The sequence below is a fragment of the Mustelus asterias genome, unplaced genomic scaffold, assembly GCF_964213995.1.
Source record: "Mustelus asterias unplaced genomic scaffold, sMusAst1.hap1.1 HAP1_SCAFFOLD_122, whole genome shotgun sequence".
NCBI classification, from domain to species: Eukaryota; Metazoa; Chordata; class Chondrichthyes; order Carcharhiniformes; family Triakidae; genus Mustelus; species Mustelus asterias.
Window position 1 is genome coordinate 188,591 of NW_027590160.1, and position 22,015 is coordinate 210,605.

General features: G+C 46.1%; 1 protein-coding gene and 1 pseudogene across 1 annotated transcript in view; both read left to right on the forward strand.

Moving 5' to 3' along the window:
• LOC144484659 (uncharacterized) overlaps positions 1–1,272 on the forward strand; it is a 121,369-nt gene extending 120,097 nt beyond the window's left edge. The window contains exons 8-9 of the mRNA XM_078203127.1: positions 510–650; positions 906–1,272. Of these exons, the coding sequence (XP_078059253.1) occupies positions 510–650; positions 906–1,272 (508 nt within the window). The remainder of the gene's footprint in view (positions 1–509; positions 651–905) is intronic.
• Positions 1,273–1,571: 299 nt separating this feature from the next.
• The window catches only part of LOC144484660 (uncharacterized), a 52,633-nt pseudogene continuing 32,189 nt past the window's right edge, over positions 1,572–22,015 (forward strand).

The following is a 22,015-nucleotide window of genomic DNA, read 5'->3' on the forward strand; positions in this document are numbered from 1 at the left end:
CTGTCCCCACAAATTACCAGGTTCATTCAGCTCAATTTCACAACCTGCCTTTGTGTTTTTATGGGTTCTCTCTCACTCCCTTTTTCTGTTTTAATTCAATTTCACAGGGTATTAGAAGAGGAGGATTTGCAGTTTGGAAACTGAAACCAAGCCTGGTATCAGTACCTTATGGAGTCGGCCAATTTATTGTAACCTGAATATCATTGTATTTTGAACATGGAAGAAAATAGCACCATTCACAGTGGAGAGAAACTGTACAAGTGTTCTGTGTGTGGACAAGACTTCAACCAATCATCTGGCCTTTCGGAACATAATTGCAGTCACAACAGAGAGAAACTGTGGAAATGTGGGGACTGTGAGAAGGGATTCAAATCCCCATCCTTGCTGGAAATTCATCAACGTAGTCACACAGGGGAGAGGCCATTCACCTGCTCCCACTGTGGGAAAGGATTCACTCAGTCATCCAGTTTACATATACACCAGAGGACTCACACCGAGGAGAGGCCATTCACCTGCTCTCTGTGTGGGAAGGCATTCAATCGGTCATTCAGCCTAGCATTGCACAAGCGAACTCACACGGGGGAGAAACCATTCACCTGCTCTGTGTGTGGGAAGGGATTCAATCAGTCATCAAACCTAGCAAAACACCAGCGAATTCACAGTGAGGACAGACCATTCACTTGCTCTGTGTGTGGGAAGGGCTTCAAAGCATCATCCATGCTAACAAAACACCAGCGCGTTCACAATGGGGAGAGGCCATTCAGCTGTTCTCAATGTGGGAAGAGATTCGCGCTCTCAGCCAACCTCCTGACACACCAGCGAATTCACACTGGGGAGAGGCCGTTCATCTGCTCCCAGTGTGGGAAAGGATTCACTCAGTCATCCAGCTTACACATACACCAGAGGACCCACACTGGGGAGAGACCATTCAGCTGTTCTGTTTGTGGGAAGGCATTCAGTCAGTCATCTAACCTAACATTACACCAGCAAGTTCACACTGGGGAAAAGCCATTCACTTGCTCCCAGTGTGGGAAGGGATTTGCTCGCTCATCCAACCTCCTGATACACCTGCGAGTTCACACTGGGGAGAGGCCGTTAACTTGCTCCCAGTGTGGGAAGCGATTCACTGACTCATCTCACCTGCTGGCACACCAGCGAACTCACACTGGGGAGAAGCCTTTCATCTGCTCCCAGTGTGGGAAGGGATTTGCAAACTCAGGCAATCTGTGGACACACCAGCGAGTTCACACTGGGGAGAGACCGTTCATCTGAGTTATCGGGGTGTGGAAGGGAGAGAGGAACTCAGGAAAACTGCTGTCACTTATGAAGTTGCACTGAGCAAATAGTTGGAGCTGTGGACTGACAAACGCCTGGGTCCCGATGGACTTCATTGTCAGCTCTTAAAAGAAGTAGCTCGTGAGATAAAAGCAAAGTATTGCAGATACTGAAAATCTGAAATAAAAACAGAAAATGCTGGAAAGACTCAGCAGGTCTGGCAGCACCTGTGGAGGGAGAAACAGAGTTGACATTTCGAGGCCATATGGCTGTTCTTTAGCTGAAGAGGGGTAGAAATGACGGGTGAGATAGTTGATGCATTGTTCTAATTTTCCAAAATACCCCGGTTTTGGTGGAAGTTCCATTAGATTAGAAAGTAGCAAATGTAACTCCTTTATTCAAAGAAGGAGAGAGACCAAAAGCAGGAAACTACAGGACAGTTAACTTAACATGCCGTAGGAAAAATGTTAGAAGCTATTATTAAATACGTTACAGCATGGCAGTGAGAAAAAATCAGGCCATGAAGAAGAGTCAACATGGTTTTGAGAAAGGGAAACCATATTCAACCTATTTTTTCAGTTCTTTGAATGAGTCACATGTGCTGTGGATAAACGGGAACCAAAGGTGCAGAAAGGCGAATGTACTGAGATTTCCAGAATGCATTTATAAGCTATCACATCAAAGGTTATTGTGGAAAATGAAAACTCCTAGTGGGGCGGGGGGAATGGTAACATATTGGCACGGAAAGAAGATTGGCGACTTAACAGGAAACAGGATTGGCGTAAATGGGTCTTTTTCCAGTTGGCTGGATGTGACGAGCGGTGTGCCACAGGGATCAATGCTGGGACCTCAACCTTTTTACCATTTATATCAATAACTCAGATGAAGGAATTGAAGGTATGGTTGCTAAATTTGCTGATGATATAAAGGTAGCTGGAAAAGTAAGTAATGAAAAGGATGTAAAGAGGCTACAAAGGGACATAGATAGGTTAAGCGAGTGGGCAAAGAACAGGTAAATGTAGAATAATGTGGGCAAATGTGAAATTGTCCATTTTGGGAGGAAGAATGGAAAGAAAGTATATCATCAAAATAGTGAGGGACTCAGAGGGACCTGTGTGTCCTTGTACATGAATCGCAAAAGGCTGGTATGCAGGTACAGCAAGTAATCAGGAAAGTTAATAGAATGTTATTGTTTATTGTGAAGGGGATTGATTACAAAAGAAGGGACGTTATTCATTAGTTATACAGAACACTGGTGTGACCACAGTTGGAGTATTATTCATCTGCTTAAGAAAGGAATGTAAATGTGTAAGAAGCAGGTCAGAGAAGGTCGACTGGACTAATACCTGGGATAGATGGCGAAAGGGTTAAAAATCATTCAATGCAGCAAAGTTCCTGGGAAACTGCTGGAGCTGCAAGGCACAGCTGCAAAAATAATCGACATGGGGCCTTTGATGGCCCACAAGAGGCTGTAACTACAACATCACTGCTTTCAGATAACAGCCCAGGACTGCAGTGTGTTTTGACAGAAGTCATAAGCCACCACTCAGGGTGCCAGACAGTCAAGGACACAGACATGTGTTTATTGATAATGTAGCTATGTGCACGTGCCCTGTTGATTGAATATTGTGATTAAGCAAGCGTAGGGCTGCTGTAATTGGTTAAACACGACTGCGGAAAACAAATGAAGTAATCAGAACTATGAGTTGGGATTGGATATTGAGTACCTTTGAATACGTTTACAACTTTGATTTGTGTGTTCATGACTTATAGTTGATGTTAAAGATATAATTGCTGTTGTATTCCTTTGTTCTGGGAGCCTGTATGTCACGTGTGGAAACAGGTTTCCCCTGCTATAGATTGAATAAAGGCCAATTTTAAACTTTGAAACTATTTGTCTGGACTCTCAGGGGAGTGAGGAATGGGACAGCGAGGAAAGCTCCCTAACAAAGGGTATGGAGAAAAGGCAGGAGAATGGCACTAAGCCATGAAGTTCATTTGGAGGGCCAGTGCAAACACGATGGGCCAAATGGTCTCCTGCACCATGATTCTGTGAAATTCAGGTCCTGGTGAATCGAGTGACCCTGTCAAATTTTGACCTGATGTTTGGTTTTAATTTTCTATCATTAAATCCTTCCCTTCTAATTTAAAAAAAGGAGTTGACAGGGTCAGTGTCACTATCAATGCAGAATAGAAATTCAAAACAGATAATTCCAGTTTCTCTGGAACATTCTTCCTCCTCGTTTCCCCAAACTTGTGGTTCAATCAAACTAAAAGACCAAAATCAGCCACAAAGTCCCAACAGAATCTCCCTCTTCAGGGCCACCTGGGCACAGACAAGACCACAGAAGATCAACCAGAGTGACCCCCGCCACCCCCTTCAGCCCCACCCATCCTGAATCAACAGATTACTGCTTTAACCAGGGTCTGGAGCAGGTCCAGGAGAAGATCCTCCCACTCACCCCGCCCCCTCCACACTTTACAGCCTTCTGGACCCAACATTCAGTCCAACAGTTTCAGAGAGTAAACTCTCAGCCCATTCTGTTTCTTTTCCTTTGATTGTTTCATTTTTCCTTCTTTCAGTCGTCAGCCCCCCTGCTCCAGACACAGCTTCTGTTTCTCTGTTTCTTCTCTCGCTCCATCTCCATTCCCTTTGGCTCTTTGGGGGGGGATTCACTTTTCTCTCATTAAATCTCTCCTGTCTTCCACCCTCTCACAGACCTTCCTTTAGTCCCTGTCCCACCCAAACCTGTTACATTTCTAACTTTCCCCAGTTCACAGGAAAGGTCACAGACCTGAAATGTTAACTCTGTTTCTCTCTCTGCACAGATGCTGCTGAACCTGCTGAGTTTTATTCCAGCATTTTAGGCTTTTAAAGATTTCAGAGTCACTGAAGAGTTTTGGTGCAGGAGGAGGACATTTGGCCCATTGTGTCTGCACTAGTTCTCCGAATGCGTCACTCAACGAGTTCCATTCTGTCACCTTCTCCCTGTATCCCTGCACATTCTTCCTGTTCAGATAATGTCTAATTTCCCCTTTGAATGCTTGAATTGAATCTGCCTGCACCGCACGTTCAGTCAGTGCATTCCAGACCCTAACCTGTGTGTGTGAAGGGATTCGCTCAGTCATTCTCAGTCCAAAGATGTGCGGGTTAGGTTGATTGGTCAAGGTTAACAATTGCCCCTTAGAATTCTGAGATGCGGAGGTTAGAGGGATTAGCAGGTAAATACGTGGGGGTAGGGCCTGGGTGGGATTGTGGTCGGTGCAGAAACGATGGGCCGAATGGCCTCCTTCTGCACTATAGGGTTTCTATGATTTCTATTCTGCCTCACTGAAATTTAATTTCTTAACACTAAAAATGTTCTAAATGTGTAAAAATTTTAAAAGCAGACACGAAGTGTTGAAACACCAACTCATTCTTGATTAATAAGGGGATCAGGGGTTATGGGAAAAGGCAGGAGAATGGGGTGAGAAAAATATCAGCCATGATTGAATGGTGGAGCAGACTCGATGGGCCGAGTGGTCTAATTCTGCTCCTATGTCTTATGATCTTATGATCATTCACACAAGGGTGATGTCATTCACCTGCTCCACTTGTGGGAAAGGATTTGCCCTTTCAACCTGCTGAGACACCAGTGAGCTCACACAGGGGAGTAGTTGTTTTGAGTGTGGGAAGAGCTTCATTCAGTCATTCAACCTGGTTAGGCACCAGTGAGATCACAAGTGACTACAGAGATTGGCTTCTACTGTCATTACTGCTGTTTTTTGTTAAAGTTTATTTATTAGTGTCACAAGTAGGTTTACATTAACACTGCAATGAAGTTACTCTGAAAATCCCCTAGTCACCCCACTCCAGTGCCTGTTTGGGTACACTGAATTTTGGAGAATTTAGCATGGCCAATGCACCTAACCAGCACCTCTTTCGGAATGTGGGAGGAAACCAGAGCACCCGGAGGAAACCTACGCAGACGCGGGGAGAACGTGCTGACTCCACAAGACAGTGACCCAAGCCGGGAATCGCACCCAATCCCTGATGCTGTGAGGCAGCAGTGCTAGCCACAGTACCACCATGCCACCCAGTTGGACTGACCAATGTTCATTCTGAGAGGTTTTGTTTCTGACAGTAATAACCATCCTAACTCAACTGGATAAATATGAAATTAATCAACTTTTTTTCAAAATTATTCTTCTGGATTTTTTCGTTTGGAGAGCTATTACACTATTTCTGCTGTGAAATGAGAACTATTGTCATTTTCTATCCATTTCAGGAAGCCTCATCCAGGATTTTAGCTATTGTGTCTGCATCATTTTTACAAACAGGAAAGGTTTCAATCCACCAGGTAAACATACCTGTAATTAGCAGGATCTACCAGTCTCCTCTTAGTGTGGAGAGTGGGCCTGTATAATCAAGCTGCAATGTTTCCCAGGGAACATCAATAATGTGGGATGTGTTAATTGGGACAATGCATTTTGCAGAATCTGAGTAGTTTGAACACATGAGGCACAGCTTCAGGCGCTGATGGACATTCTGATGCATCCTCAGCCACTGATAGTGTGATCATGTTATATAATATTGAGGAGTCAAAAAACAAGAAATACGCCTTGCTTTGATCCATCAAATATACTCATTCCTTTCTAAGCCATTGAGTTGTGACTGAAGTCAAAGTTAAACCATATTTAATAGAACATAGAAAGCCACAGCACAAACAGGCCCTCCGGCCCACAAGTTGCGCCGATCACATCCCCACCTCTAGGCCTATCTATAGCCCTCAATCCCATTAAATCCCATGTACTCATCCAGAAGTCTCTTAAAAGACCCCAACGAGTTTGCCTCCACCACCACCGACGTCAGCCGATTCCACTCACCCACCACCCTCTGAGTGAAAAACTTACCCCTGACATCCCCCCTGTACCTACCCCCCAGCACCTTAAACCTGTGTCCTCTCGTAGCAACCATTTCAGCCCTTGGAAATAGCCTCTGAGAGTCCACCCTATCCAGACCCCTCAACATCTTGTAAACCTCTATCAGGTCACCTCTCATCCTTCGTCTCTCCAGGGAGAAGAGACCAAGCTCCCTCAACCTATCCTCATAAGGCATGCCCCCCAATCCAGGCAACATCCTTGTAAATCTCCTCTGCACCCTTTCAATGGCTTCAACATCTTTCCTGTAATGAGGTGACCAGAACTGCGCGCAGTACTCCAAGTGGGGTCTAACCAGGGTCCTATAAAGCTGCAGCATTATCTCCCGACTCCTAAACTCAATCCCTCGATTAATGAAGGCCAGTACGCCATACGCCTTCTTGACCGCATCCTCCACCTGCGAGGCCGATTTAAGAGTCCTATGGACCCGGACCCCAAGGTCCTTCTGATCCTCTACACTGCTAAGAATGGTACCCTTCATTTTATACTGCTGCTCCATCCCATTGGATCTGCCAAAATGGATCACCACACACTTATCCGGGTTGAAGTCCATCTGCCACTTCTCCGCCCAGTCTTGCATTCTATCTATGTCTCGCTGCAACTTCTGACATCCCTCCAAACTATCCACAACACCACCTACCTTGGTGTCGTCAGCAAACTTACCAACCCATCCCTCCACTTCCTCATCCAGGTCATTTATGAAAATGACAAACAGCAAGGGTCCCAGAACAGATCCCTGGGGCACTCCACTGGTCACTGACCTCCATGCAGAGAAAGACCCCTCCACAGCCACTCTCTGCCTTCTGCAGGCAAGCCAGTTCTGGATCCACAAGGCAACAGCCCCTTGGATCCCATGCCCTCTCACTTTCTCAAGAAGTCTTGCATGGGGGACCTTATCGAACGCTTTGCTGAAGTCCATATAGACCACATCCACCGCTCTTCCTTCGTCGATGTGCTTGGTCACATTTTCAAAGAACTCAACCAGGCTCGTAAGGCACGACCTGCCCCTGACAAAGCCGTGCTGACTACTTTTGATCATACTAAACTTCTCTAGATGATCATAAATCCTGTCTCTCAGGATCCTCTCCATCAACTTACCAACCACTGAGGTTAGACTCACCGGTCGGTAATTTCCCGGGCTGTCCCTGTTGTGAAAGAAAACTTCATTGTGTCAGATGAGTGAGTCCTTACTTGCTGTGAATGATGAGGGAAAGTTTTCTCTATGGTGCCCACCCTCTTTACCCACAGTCATCTTAGGTCAGTGTCCTGACAAGGTTTTAAATGACATTTAACTGGAGTCTGTTGTACCGGTCCCAATGATTGTGTTTTGGGTGGATCCCATGGAATCTCCTCTGGAGCAGCTTTCCTGGTGAGTCAGTCTGCTTGGTTATTACCATCACTCCCTTCACTAACTCCTGCTGCTGATCTACCTTCACCTGGCAAATAGCAATTTATCCTGGACATCCAGTAACATTCCCAATCATTCAGAGTTTGGAGTGGTGAGCAGTGCTTTCCTTTCTGCTGTGGAGAAGCTGTGTTTCCTCCTCCAGAGGGGTAGGTTTTCTGAGGGAATTACAACCCAAGTAGCTTTCAGAATATTTGGTGATTATATCGGTAACAGTTTGAAGGGCTGTGATCACAACCTCAGAGTTCTGGGCTAACTTTTGTGATTATGGTGGATATTTAGTAAGGATACTACAACTGTTGTGGAGACTCAAACACACAGCTCCACTCTGATACAAACCTTGTTCATAAAACCAACACCTGATCACATAAACCCCAGTGCAATGTAATAGTTATTTGTCTTTAACAGGTCCATTGGACATGACCCCTTTTGCCTGACTGAGACGTAGGATTCTTTCATACTGAAACATCCCAGCCAAGTAATAATTATGAAGATTCAGGACATGAATGTTTTTTCTTTGTAATTCCATAATTCAACCACTCTGAACACACTGGAATACTCCATTGGCCCTTTAGGATAATGTCACTGCAGTATTTGGGGTCTGCAGAAATATACAATTAAACTCTGCCAGGCACTTTATGTGCTCAATGGGCACTTTATATCTTCTCAATGAATTAGGCAATCAATCTTTCCACAGGGCTGATTGTGTCTGAGAACTATCCGACTGGAAAACCTTTTCCATTAAGGCCTCAGAATACTACAGCAGATATACATTGTTCTGGCTGTGGAATTAATTGGATAGATCTTCCAGAGAGCCAGTACAGACATAATGAGCCAAATGGTTTCTATTTGTGCTGTATCATTTTATAAAAGAGTGAATAATCAGCATCAGGGACAGAGAGAGGAACCAGTGATTGTGCGATTGAACCCAATAAGAAGTCTCACAACACTAGGTTAAAGTCCACAAGGTTTATTTGGTAGCACAAGATTTCGGAGTGTTCCTCCTCCTTCAGGTGAGTGAAGAGTTGTGTTCACAAACAAGGCATACATCGAGACAGATTCAATTTACAAGATAATGGTTGGAATGCGAGTCTTTACAGGTAATCAAGTCTTTACAGGTACAGACAATGTGAGTGGAGAGAGGGTTAAGCACAGGTTAAAGAGGTGTGAATTGTCTCCAGCCAGGACAGTTAGTGAGATTTTGCAAGTCCAGGCAAGTCGTGGGGGTTACAGATAGTGTGACATGAACCCAAGGTCCCGGTTGAGGCCGTCCTCGTGTGCGGAACTTGGCTATCAGTTTTTGCTCGGCGATTCTGCGTTGTCGTGTGTCGTGAAGGCTGCCTTGGAGAACGCTTACCTGAAGATCAGAGGCTGAATGCCCGTGACTGCTGAAGTGTTCCCCAATTGGAAGAGAACACTCCTGCCTGGTGATTGTCGAGGGGTGTTCATTCATCCGTTGTTGTAGCATCTGCATGGTCTCGCCAATGTACCATGCCTCGGGACATCCTTTCCTGCAGCGTATCAGGTAGACAACGTTGCCCGAGTCACAAGAGTATGTACCGTGTACCTGGTGGATGGTGTTCTCACGTGAGATAATGGCATCCGAGTCGATCATCCAGCATGTCTTGCAGAGGTTGCTGTGGCAGGGTTGTATGGTGTCGTGGTCACTGTTCTCCTGAATGCTGGGTAGTTTGCTGCGGACAATGGTCTGTTTGAGGTTGTGCCGTTGTTTGAAGGCAAGATGTGGGGATGGCCTTGGCAAGATGTTCGTCTTCATCGATGACATGTTGAAGGCTCCAGAGAAGATAGCTTCTTGGCTCTGGGGAAGTACTGGACGAAGAAGGGTACTCTGTCTGCTGTGTCCCATGTTTGTCTTCTGAGGAGGTCGGCGTGGTTTTTCGCTGTGGTGCGTCAGAACTGTCGATCGATGAGTCAAGTGCCATATCCTGTTCTTCTGAGGGCGTCTGTATGTGTCTGTTGCGATCCTCCTCATCTGAGCAGATCCTGTGTTTAGGGAGGGCTTGTCCATAGGGGATGGCTTCTTTAACGTGTTTAGGGTGGAAGCTGGAGAAGTGGTGCATTGTGAGGTTATCCGTGGGCTTGCGGTACAGTGAAGTGCTGAGGTGACCGTCCTTGATGGAGATGCGTGTGTCCAAGAATGCAACTGATTCTGGAGAGTAGTCCATGGTGAGTCTGATGGTGGGATGGACTTGTTGATGTCATCATATAGTTGTTTCAGTGATTCTTTGCCATGAGTCCAAAAGAAGAAGATGTCATCAAAGTATCTAGTGTACAGCATCAGTTGAAGGTGTTGTGCAGTGAAGAGGTCTTGTTCGAACCTGTGCATGAAGATGTTGGCATATTGAGATGTGAATTTGGTCCCCATGGCTGTTCCATGTGTCTGGATGAAGAACTGGTTGTTGAAGGTGAAGACATTGTGGTCCAGGATGAAGTGGATGAGTTGTAGAATTGCATCTGGAGATTGGCAGTTGTCGGCGTTGAGTACTGAGGCAGTTGCAGCAATATCATAATTGTGGGGGATGCTGGTGTAGAGTGCCGAGATATCCATTGTGACGAGGAGTGCTCCTGGTTTAACTGCTCCATGTGAGCTGAGTTTCTGTAGGAAGTCCATTGTGTCACGACAGAAGCTGGGGGGTCTTTGTACAATGGGTTTCAGGATACCCTCGATGTAGCTGGAGAGGTTCTCGCACAGGGTCCCATTGCCTGAGATGATGGGACAACTGTGTGTGTGGCCTTGTGTATCTTCGGGAGGCAGTGGAGATCTCCAACATGGGGAGTACGTGGGATGAGAGTACGGAGGGTGCTCTGAAGGTCTGAATCAAAGGTTCTGAAGACTGTGGAAGAACAGAGAGATCTTGGGGTCCATATCCACAGATCTCTAAAGGTTGCCACTCAAGTGGATAGAGCTGTGAAGAAGGCCTATAGTGTGTTAGCTTTTATTAACAGGGGGTTGGAGTTTAAGAGCCGTGGGGTTATGCTGCAACTGTACAGGACCTTGGTGAGACCACATTTGGAATATCGTGTGCAGTTCTGGTCACCTCACTATAAGAAGGATGTGGAAGTGCTGGAAAGAGTGCAGAGGAGATTTACGAGGATGCTGCCTGGTTTGGAGGGTAGGTCTTATGAGGAAAGGTTGAGGGAGCTAGGGCTGTTCTCTCTGGAGCGGAGGAGGCTGAGGGGAGACTTAATAGAGGTTTATAAAATGATGAAGGGGATACATAGAGTGAACGTTCAAAGACTATTTCCTCGGGTGGATGGAGCTATTACAAGGGGGCATAACTATAGGGTTTATGGTGGGAGATATAGGAAGGATATCAGAGGTAGGTTCTTTACGCAGAGAGTGGTTGGGGTGTGGAATGGACTGCCTGCAGTGATAGTGGAGTCAGACACTTTAGGAACATTTAAGCGGTTATTGGATAGGCACATGGAGCACACCAAGATGATAGGGAGTGGGATAGCTTGATCTTGGTTTCAGATAAAGCTCGGCACAACATCGTGGGCCGAAGGGCCTGTTCTGTGCTGTACTGTTCTATGTTCCAAACGTCTTGATCAGTCTGTTGAGTTGATGGGTGTGTCCTTTGGTCGGATCTGTGGATCACTGTCTGTAGTATTCCTTGTTGTTCAATGTTGGTACACTTCTTTGCAGTAATCCATTCTGTTCAGCATGACAGTGGCCCCTCCTTTGTCTGCTGGTTTGATGACAATGTTGTGGTTGGTCTTGAGAGTGCAGATGGCATTGCGTTGTGCTTGGGTGTCGTGAGAGTGGCTGATGAATCTGACATTGACGCACCTCAAACAGACCATTGTCCGCAGAAAAATACCCAGCCTTCAGGAGTGACCAAGACACCACACAACCCTGCCACAGCAACCCCTGCAAAACGTGCCGGATCATCGACAAGGATACCATCATCTCACGTGAGAACACCAACCACCAAGTACACGGTACATACTCTTGCGACTCAGCCAACGTTGTCTACCTGATACAATGCAGGAAAGGATATCCTGAGGCGTGCTACATTGGCGAGACCATGCGGACGCTATGACAATGGATGAATGAACACTGCTCGACAATCACCAGGCAGGAGTGTTCTCTTCCTGTCGGGGAACACTCACGGGCATTCAACCTCTGATCTTCGGGTAATTATTCTCCAAGGCGGCCTTCACGACACACGACAACGCAGAATCGCCGAGCAAGAACTGATAGCCAAGTTCTGCACACATGAGGACGGCCTCAACCGGGATCTTGGGTTCATGTTACACTACCTGTTGCCTCCATGACTTGCCTGGGCTTGCAAAATCTCAGTAACTGTCCTGGCTGGAGACAATTCACACCTCTTTAACCTGTGCTTAACCCTCTCTCCACTCACATTGTCTGTACCTGTAAAGACTTGATTACCTGTAAAGACTCGCATTCCAACCATTATCTTCTAAATTGAGTCTGTGTCTATGAATGCCCTGTTTGTGAACACATCTCTTCACTCACCTGAAGGAGGAACACTCCGAAAGCCTGTGCTACCAAATAAACCTGTTGGACTTTAACCTGGTGTTGTGAGACCATAAGACCATAAGACCATAAGACATAGGAGCGGAAGTAAGGCCATTCGGCCCATCGAGTCCACTCCACCATTCAATCATGGTTGATTTCAACTCCATTTACCCGCTCTCTCCCCATAGCCCTTAATTCCTCGAGAAATCAAGAATTTATCAATTTCTGTCTTGAAGACGCTCAACGTCTCGGCCTCCACAGCCTTCTGTGGCAATGAATTCCACAGACCTACCACTCTCTGGCTGAAGAAATTTCTCCTCATCTCTGTTCTAAAGTGACTCCCTTTTATTCTAAGGCTGTGCCCCCGCGTCCTAGTCTCCCCTGCTAATGGAAACAACTTCCCTACGTCCATCCTACCTAAGCCGTTCATTATCTTGTAAGTTTCTATTAGATCTCCCCTCAACCTCCTAAACTCCAATGAATATAATCCCACGATCCTCAGACGTTCATCGTACGTCAGGCCTACCATTCCTGGGATCATCCGTGTGAATCTCCGCTGGACCCGCTCCAGTGCCAGTATGTCCTTCCTGAGGTGTGGGGCCCAAAATTGCTCACAGTACTCCAAATGGGGCCTAACCAGTGCTTTATAAAGCCTCAGAAGTACATCCCTGCTTTTGTATTCCAAGCCTCTTGAGATAAATGACAACATTACATTTGCTTTCTTAATTACGGACTCAACCTGCAAGTTTACCTTTAGAGAATCCTGGACTAGGACTCCCAAGTCCCTTTGCACTTTAGCATTATGAATTTTGTCACCGTTTAGAAAATAGTCCATGCCTCTATTCTTTTTTCCAAAGTGCAAGACCTCGCACTTGCCCACGTTGAATTTCATCAGCCACTTCTTGGACCACTCTCCTAAACTGTCTAAATCTTTCTGCAGCCTCACCACCTCCTCAATGGTACCTGCCCCTCCACCTATCTTTGTATCATCGGCAAACTTGGCCAGAATGCCCCCAGTCCCGTCATCCAGATCGTTAATATATAAAGAGAACAGCTGTGGCCCCAACACTGAACCCTGCGGGACACCACTTGTCACCGGTTGCCATTCTGAGAAAGAACCTTTTATCCCAACCTCTTACTGTGTTTACCCCAGTCCAATGCCGGCATCTCCACATCACGATTGAACCCAGCCAGAATCAGCACCATCAAGGAAGGAGAGGAGAAACGGTATAAAAGCTTTGATATCTCTGTGTGGGATCCACAGCAGAACTTTCAGAAATGGAGTACAGCAGATCACCAATTCACAATATTTTGTTAATTTATCTCAAATGTTAACAATTTTATTTTGTCTTAACTCTTTGAGATTTCAATGGTGCAGTTATCACCCAGCATTCGCTGCGGGTGTGAAAGTGCCCTATTCACTCCACAGGAGGCCAGTACGCCGGCGCGGTGCTGTCTCTGGCGCATGCGTTGTGTCACTTTGCTCGGAGCCCTGCGAGTGAGGGAGATGCTATTTTTTTAGCGGGTGAAAATCGGTGGGGCGGAGGGAGGAATGGAGCCGGGAGTCGGGGTGGGGAGGGAGCGGAGGCTTCACAAACACCCGCTGTAGAACGCAAGGGCCGAATAAGAGCCTGCGGGTCCCGGGTTTGCGGGGATTTTATCCAAGATCAGGCCCAGTGCAGCGGTCGCCATCTTTGTTCCGTGGGGAGCAGGGCGCATGCGCGGTCAGTGGGCGGAGCTAAACCAGACAATGCTGGACAACCCCGCAGGTCTGACAGCTTCTGTGGGGAGAAATTTGAATAGAGGCTATGTTTCCAGTCTGGATGAGCCTTCGTCACAGCTAAGGGGAAAGAGAATCAGAAAAGATTCATACTATGAGGAGGGGGAGTGGAATGGGACAAAGGGAATGGAAATGAGGATAAAGGCGGCTGAGAAGTTGCTAAATATCAGAGAATCATAGAATCCTACAGTGCAGAAGGCGGCCATTTGGCCCATCGAGTCTGCACCAACCACAATCCCACCCAAGCCCTATCCCCATAACCCTATGCACTTACCAAGCTAGTCTCCCTAACACTAAGGGGCAATTTAGCATGGCCAATCCACCTAACCTGCACATCTTTGGACTGTGGGAGGAAACCCCGTAGACATGGGGAGAATGTGCAAACTCCGCACAGACAGTGACCCAAGCTGGGAATCGAACCCAGGTCCCTGGCGCTGTGAGACAGCAGTGCTAACCACTGTGCCGGCCACGGTGCCACAGTGGTTAGCACTGTCCATTAAGAGATCAAAATATTTTGACAGAGGTATAGATGGTTAAGGCAGTTGGCCTGGAGGGGGGAGGCACAAGAAGGAGAGCGGGAATAGGGAAGTGGAAAAATGGAAGAGAGAAAGAAGAATGATATAAATGGATGAGTGAGATGAAAAGATGACACAAAATTAAATAAAACTAATGGAAATTCGGTGATGGTGGAGGGGAGAGTTCACGCTTTAAAGTTGTTCACTCAATATTCAATTCGGAAGGTTGTAAAGTGCCCATTCAGACGATGAGGTACTGTCCTTTTGGTTTGCTTTGGGGTTCACTTGAACAATGCAAAAGGCCAAGGATGGACGTGTGGACAGGAAGTCAGGGTGGTGTGTTCAAGTGGCAAGCATCTTTGTCTTCGAGCTTTATTTTTATATGACCTGCTGTTCTAGATTCACCGTTGAGGAGAAACATCCTTTCAGGACTTATTTTGTCAAGCACCCAGATAATCTTTTATGCTTCAATAAGTTCATCTCTCATTTCTCTAAAATTCAATGATTATGGATGCACCCTGCCCAAACTTTCTTCATAAAACAAACCCATTTGTGCCCCGAATCAGCTGAGTGGACCTTGTCTGAACTACTCCCAATGTAAACATATTGATCTTAAGTAATCTTACATCAGGAAACAGGAGGAGAGAATATTCCATATTTCTATCCTGGACTGAATGATGGATTTTGGAAACTCCTTTTCCAGGGGTTTAGAAGGGGAGGATTTACACACCAATCTCAAACGAAGAAAAATGTTTATCTCGTAATTTCAAACCATAGTTGACGTATGACTCTTGTAATCTGCTTTTACAGGGAGTTAGAGGATTTAGAGGCTGCAATTTGTCTCTGACTCCAGTGCTTCTGACATCTTTCCAGCTGCAGGCTCCAGCAGCAAGTTTAAATTTGAAAACAGTGGAATTGTTCCAGAGGTGAGTATTATTGAACACTCATCTACAGTTCAGAATTGTTAGTGCTGTGCTCTGTTATCTGAGCGAGATTCCATGGCTCTGGGGCTGGTGTGATTCACCAGCAAGTTCACACTGAGGAAAGGCCGTTCACCTGCATTGTGTGTGGGAAGGGATTCAGTCGGTCATTCCACCTGCTGACACATCGGTGAGTTCACGTTGGTGAGGGGCCATTTACCTGTTCTGACTATGGAAAGGGATTCACTCAGTCATTGCACCTGCTGAGACACCAGCGAGTTCACAAGTGATGACAAGGGTTGGATTCTGCTGTTATTGCTGCTGTTAATCACATCCAGGATTGAATCACGTTCATTTATCCGAGTCATCAGTGCAGACTTGATGGGCTGAAGAGCCTCTTTCTGCTCTGCAGGGATTCTACTGGTTCTTAAAATTCTGTATGAATTGAACATAATTTCACTATTTCTGATTTCTGTACATCTGGAGATAAATTCCACTCTTTTGTGAGCATTTTGATTGATTTCCTGACTCGCTATGATATTTTAAACTCATTATTCACTTTAAGCCAGTGAGGAAAGAATGTTCCACAGCAACTAGGATTGTCTGTGCTGAGTTTCTGAGCTGTACTGACTGTGATGACATTTGTAAACTCCTTTTACAGGATATTAAAAGGGGAGGATTTGCCAACAGAAATCTCAAACAAAACTTCACATCAAGCTCTAATGGAGTCACTCATTAGGAGAGGGAAACCATTGCCTGTTTAACCATCAGAGTGACAGGAAAAGCACCAAGACGCAGACACCCACAGCATGGGAAAACCATGGAAATGTGGGGATTGTGGAAAGGGATTCAGATTCCCGTCTGTGCTGGAAACACATCGACGCAGTCACACTGGGGAGAAACCGTTCACCTGCTCCGTGTGTGGGAAAGGATTCGGAGATTCCTCCACCCTGCTGACACACCAGAGAGTTCACACTGGGGAGAGACCGTTCACCTGCTCCAATTGTGGGAAAGGATTCAATCAGTCTTCCAACTTGCTGAAACACCAGCGAGTTCACACTGGGGAGAGACTGTTCACCTGTTCCAGTTGTGGGAAGGGATTCACTCAGTCATCCCATCTGCTGACGCACCAGCGCGTTCACACTGGAGAGAAGCCGTTCACCTGCTCCGTGTGTGGGAAAGGATTCGGAGATTCCTCCAGCCTGCTGAGACACAAGAGAGTTCACACTGGGGAGAGACCATTCATCTGCTCCAATTGTGGGAAGGGATTCTCTCGGTCATCCACCCTGCTGACACACCAGTGAGTTCACACTGGGGAGAAACCATTCACCTGCTGTGTGTGTGGAAAGGGGTTCACTCAGTCATCCCATCTGCTGACACACCAGCGAGTTCACACTGGGGAGAGACCATTCACCTGCTCCAACTGTGGGAAGGGATTCACTCAGTTATGCACCCAGCTCTCACACCAGCGAGTCCACACTGGAGAGAAGCCATTTACCTGCTCTGTGTGTGGGAAGGGATTCACTCAGTTATCCAGCTTGCTGAAACACCAACGAATTCACAAGTGATGACAGGGGTTGGATTCTGCTCTTATTGCTGCTGTAAATCATATCCAGGACTGAAGCATGTTCATTCTAACAGTTGGTGAAGTGGGAGGGTCAGAGGGTTTCTTGCTGCTGGACTGGCCAGTCTCAATTTTCATTCCAGTGGCTGATTCCCTTTGAGCGAGGGCACATTTCCACTGAAATGATCCACAAAAGCAGGTGTCAGATGAGACTGAGATGAGGAAAAAATTCTTAACTCAAAGGACAGTGAACGTGGGGAATTCTCTACCACAGAAGGCTGTGGCATCCAAATCACTGAAAATATTCAAGGAAGAGATAATTTTTGTTTTAGATTTTAACGGCTTCAGGTGGTGTGGGGAGAATATGGCATTGAGATCGAGGATCAGCCATGATCATATTGAATGGTGGATCAGACTCGAATGGCCTGCTCCTAGTTTCATAGAAATCATAGAAACCCTACAGTGCAGAAGGAGGCCATTCGGCCCATCGAGTCTGCACCGACCACAATCCCACCCAGGCCCTACCCCCACATATTTTACCCGCTAATCCCTCTAACCTACGCATCCCAGGACTCTAAGGGACAATTTTTAACCTGGCCAATCAACCTAACTCGCACATCTTTGGACTGTGGGAGGAAACCGGAGCGCCCGGAGGAAACCCACGCAGACACGAGGAGAATGTGCAAACTCCACACAGACAGTGACCCGAGCCGGGAATCGAACCCGGGACCCTGGAGCTGTGAAGCAGCAGTGCTAACCACTGTGCCACCCTATAGAGTACTATTAATTTTATACTCTAATTCTATAGAGTACATTAATTTTATCCTGAATAATAAATAGTCTTTTTCCTATCACGACAGGTGTCTTGTCTTTCATCTGTCCTCGTTCTCAGGGTTGGCCGCACTCTGAACAATTTTTCTCCACTGATTTCTCAGCTGCTCTCACTGCCTGTCCCATCGAGAGGCCGGTCCACATTCTGATATTATCCACCCGTGCCATCTTGGGCCTTCCTTGAACACATTTTCCAGGTGTTCTGTCTCACACGACCTCTTTTTCCAAACACTCCCTCCCTATTCACAACATGTCCAAAATAGGTGAGCTTCCGGGATGTGAGAGCCTCAGACAGGTTCCGGTGAACACCAGCTTTCTCCAGCACTCACTCATTCACCCACTTTGCCGTCCGTGACACACGGAATATCCGTCCGAGTCCTTTCATTTCAAACACTTTTATTGGAGCCTCGTCACTCTTATTGATAGTCCAGCTTTCACAGACACACATTGTCACCGGCCACATAAGGGCTTTGAGAAGATGAATGTTCATTGTAACCGAGTTGCTGGGGCTGCTCCGCACTGTTTTCACTGAGATCACAACACCATGACTCTTAATTCTGACCTGAATTTGATAGATTCTGCATTTACTACTGCACTGGAACTAAAATAAATATATTTGTCTCTGTTCCAGTGAGTCTCCAGCACAGGGCCGGGCCAGTCGGCTGAATTGGTCTGTGTCAGCATTTCTGCTCCAAATGAGCCTCCACCCACCCCTCTTCATCTCCCCCCATCAGCATATCCTTCTATTCCTTTCTCCCTCATGTATGTATCTAGCTTCGAGTGCAGATGGGACAAGGAATCCCTTTGCACATTCCCCACATTTCCATGGTTTTGCCATGTCTCTCCAGGTTGGACAATCAGTCAAAGCCTCGTCCACACACACAACACGTGGACAGTTTTTCCTCGCTGTGAACGGTGTGATGTTTTTTCAGGCTGTGTAATTGGTCAAAGGTCTTTCCAGTCAGTTCACTGGGACACACTCACCTGGATGTACGTGTCTCTGTGTTTTTCAGTCACACTGATGTTTGAAAACTTCAGAAGGTGACAGAACAGACAAGATTTCTTCTTCTAGGTTCAAATCAAATGATTTTCAGGTTCTGATGAATCAAACGCTTCTGTCAAATCTTGACCTGTTTTGTTTAGATTTTTATCTGAAAATCCTTCCATAGAACCATAGAAAATTACAGCTCAGAAACAGGCCTTTTGGCCCTTCTTGTCTGTGCCGAACCATTTTTTGCCTAGTCCCACTGACCTGCACTTGGACCATATCCCTCCACACCCCTCTCATCCATGAACCCGTCCAAGTTTTTCTTAAATGTTAAAAGCATTTACCACTTTATCCGGCAGCTCATTCCACACTTCCACCACTCTCTGCGTGAAGAAGCCCCCCCTAATATTCCCTTTGAACTTTTCTCCTTTCACCCTTAACCCATGCCCTCTGGTTTTTTTCTCCGCTAGCCTCAGCGGAAAAAGCCTGCTTGCATTCACTCTATCTATACCCATCAAAATCTTATACACCTCTAACAAATCTCCCCTCAATCTTCTACGCTCCAGGGAATAAAGTCCCAACCTATTCAATCTCTCTCTGTAACTCAGCTTCTCAAGTCCCGGCAACATCCTTGTGAACCTTCTCTGCACTCTTTCAACCTTATTTACATCCTTCCTGTAACTAGGTGACCAAAACTGTACACAATACTCCAAATTTGGCCTCACCAATGCCTTATATAACCTTACCATAACACTCCAACTTTTATACTCAATACTCCGATTTATAAAGGCCAATGTACCAAAGGCACTCTTTACGACCCTATCCACCTGTGACATCACTTTTAGGGAATTCTGTACCTGTATTCCCAGATCCCTCTGTTCAACTGCACTCTTCAGAGTCCTACCATTTACCCTGTATGTTCTACTTTGGTTTGTCCTTCCAAAGTGCAATATCTCACACTTGTCTGCGTTAAATTCCATTTGCCATTTTTCAGCCCATTTTTCTAGTTGGTCCAAATCCCTCTGCAAGCTTTGAAAACCTTCCTCACTGTCAACTACACCTCCAATCTTTGTATCATCAGCAAACATGGTTGAATAATTTTCAACAGAAATTAGAATTGTTTGTTCTGAATTTCTATCCTGTACCTGCAGTGGTAACTTTTGCAAACTCCTTTTCCAGGATATTTGAAGGGAAGGGAATTCTATTCTAATTCTATGGTGATCCAATTTACCACATTATCATCCAGATCATTGATATAGATGACAAACAACAATGGACCCAACACCGATCCCTGCGGCACACTACTAGTCACAGGCCTCCAAATTCCCTTCCCTTCAAATATCCTGGAAAAGGAGTTTGCAAAAGTTACCACTGCAGGTACAGGATAGAAATTCAGAACAAACAATTCTAATTTCTGTTGAAAATTATTTCCTCTCCTATTTCCAAAAACCACGACATCTCCATCCCATACACTCTTTCCACTCCCCCCCCCCCCCCCCCCCCACCCCCCCCACCGATCCTCACTCTGTTCCAATCCTCACTCTGCTCTTCCAAATATTCACCTTCCTAATTCTGGTGGTGCTAATTCATGCTGACTGACAGAAAAAGTCTCCTGTTCCGGGCAAAGAGACCCAAAATTTTCATTGATGCTGCTGGACTCTCTCTCTCTCTCTCTCATATATATATATATATATATATATATATATAAAGTAAATCTGAACATTTTGTGGTGTAAAAATGCATTTAGACTGTATTACAGTATTACATAATTAGAAATGAAGAAAGTTTATGAACAAGAACATTGTCTAAGCAGTGAGGGCTATGACTTGGAACTTACTGCCTACACGGAAAGTATATGTGGAGATGATCAGTGATTTCAAAATGAAATTGGATGGACAATTGAAAGAAATAAACTTGCAGCGGAACAGTGAAGTAGAGGGAGAGGTGGATTGCTCGAGTCAACGTGGATTCGAGTTGTCGAATGGAATCTTTCTATGCCATAATGACACTTTAAAGTAATAAATTACGCAGCTATGAGCTGCAAGGCTCATCTAAGTGTGATAAATAAAGACTATATAACTATAGTCTTTAGCTGTGTGCTATATAACAACCAGAGTGACGGATATTTCAGGGACACAGACATGACCATGCATGCGCTCTGTTGTCCAAGATGGTGGTCGCTAACCTAGAATCATAGAATCCTACAGTGCAGGAGGAGGCCATTTGGCCCATTGAGTCTGCAGGCCCTATCCCCATATAACCCCATGCATTTACCCTAGCTGGTCCCCCTGATACTAAGGGGCAATTTATCATGGCCAATCCACCTAATCCACACATCTTTGGACTGTGGGAGGAAACCGGAGCACCCGGAGGAAACCCACACAGACAGTGACCCAAGCCGGGAATTGAACCCGGGTCCCTTATGCTGTGAGGCAGCAGTGCTAACCACTGTGCCACCTGGGCCAGTGCCCAGGAGTGAATCCCCAGAGCTGCAATCTCGACTCTCATTCTGGGCTTGCGGCCTCCAGCGGGTGTTTGTGAAGCCTCCGCTCCGCCCCCCCCCCCCCCAGCCCGTCTCCCGGCTCCATTCCTCCCTCCGCCCGACCGATTCTCACCCGCTGGAAAAAGTAGCTCCCGCACTCGCGGAACTCTGAACAAAGTGACACTGCGCATGCTCCGGATACAGCAAGGCGCCTGCGCACTGGACTCCTGTGGAGTGAATAGGGCACTTGTAGGGCCGCAGGGAATGGTGGGTAATAGCACGGCCATTGAATTGACGTACCGGGGATAAAATCAGTGTTACCAAATGAAGACAAATTAACAAATACACGAAGATTCTTTATTATTTAATTTATTCCACCTTCTAACCTACCCTTGATGATCTTCTTTGTTCCACCCCATCCATTATATTAACAGTTCAATGGGAGATGAAGTAATGCTATTGGAAAGACCAATGTCATTATCTTAAGTCACCACTACAAATTCCGTTCCCTAACTACCAAGTCCATCCCTATGGGGTAATATTGAGATACATTTTCCTGTGTTCGTCAAGCTAGGAGTCTTTATTCCTAAGCGAGAAAGAGATAAGTGGACATATTAATGAGAGGCAACATGGTTTTGTGAAGGGGAGGTCGTGTCTCATGAACTTGATCGAGTTTTTGGAGGAAGTGACGAAGATGATTGATGAGGGTAGGGCAGTGGATGTTGTCTACATGGACTTCAGTAAGGCCTTTGACAAGGTCCCTCATGGCAGACTGGTGCAGAAGGTGAAGTTGCATTGGATCAGAGGTGAGCTGGCAAGGTGGATACA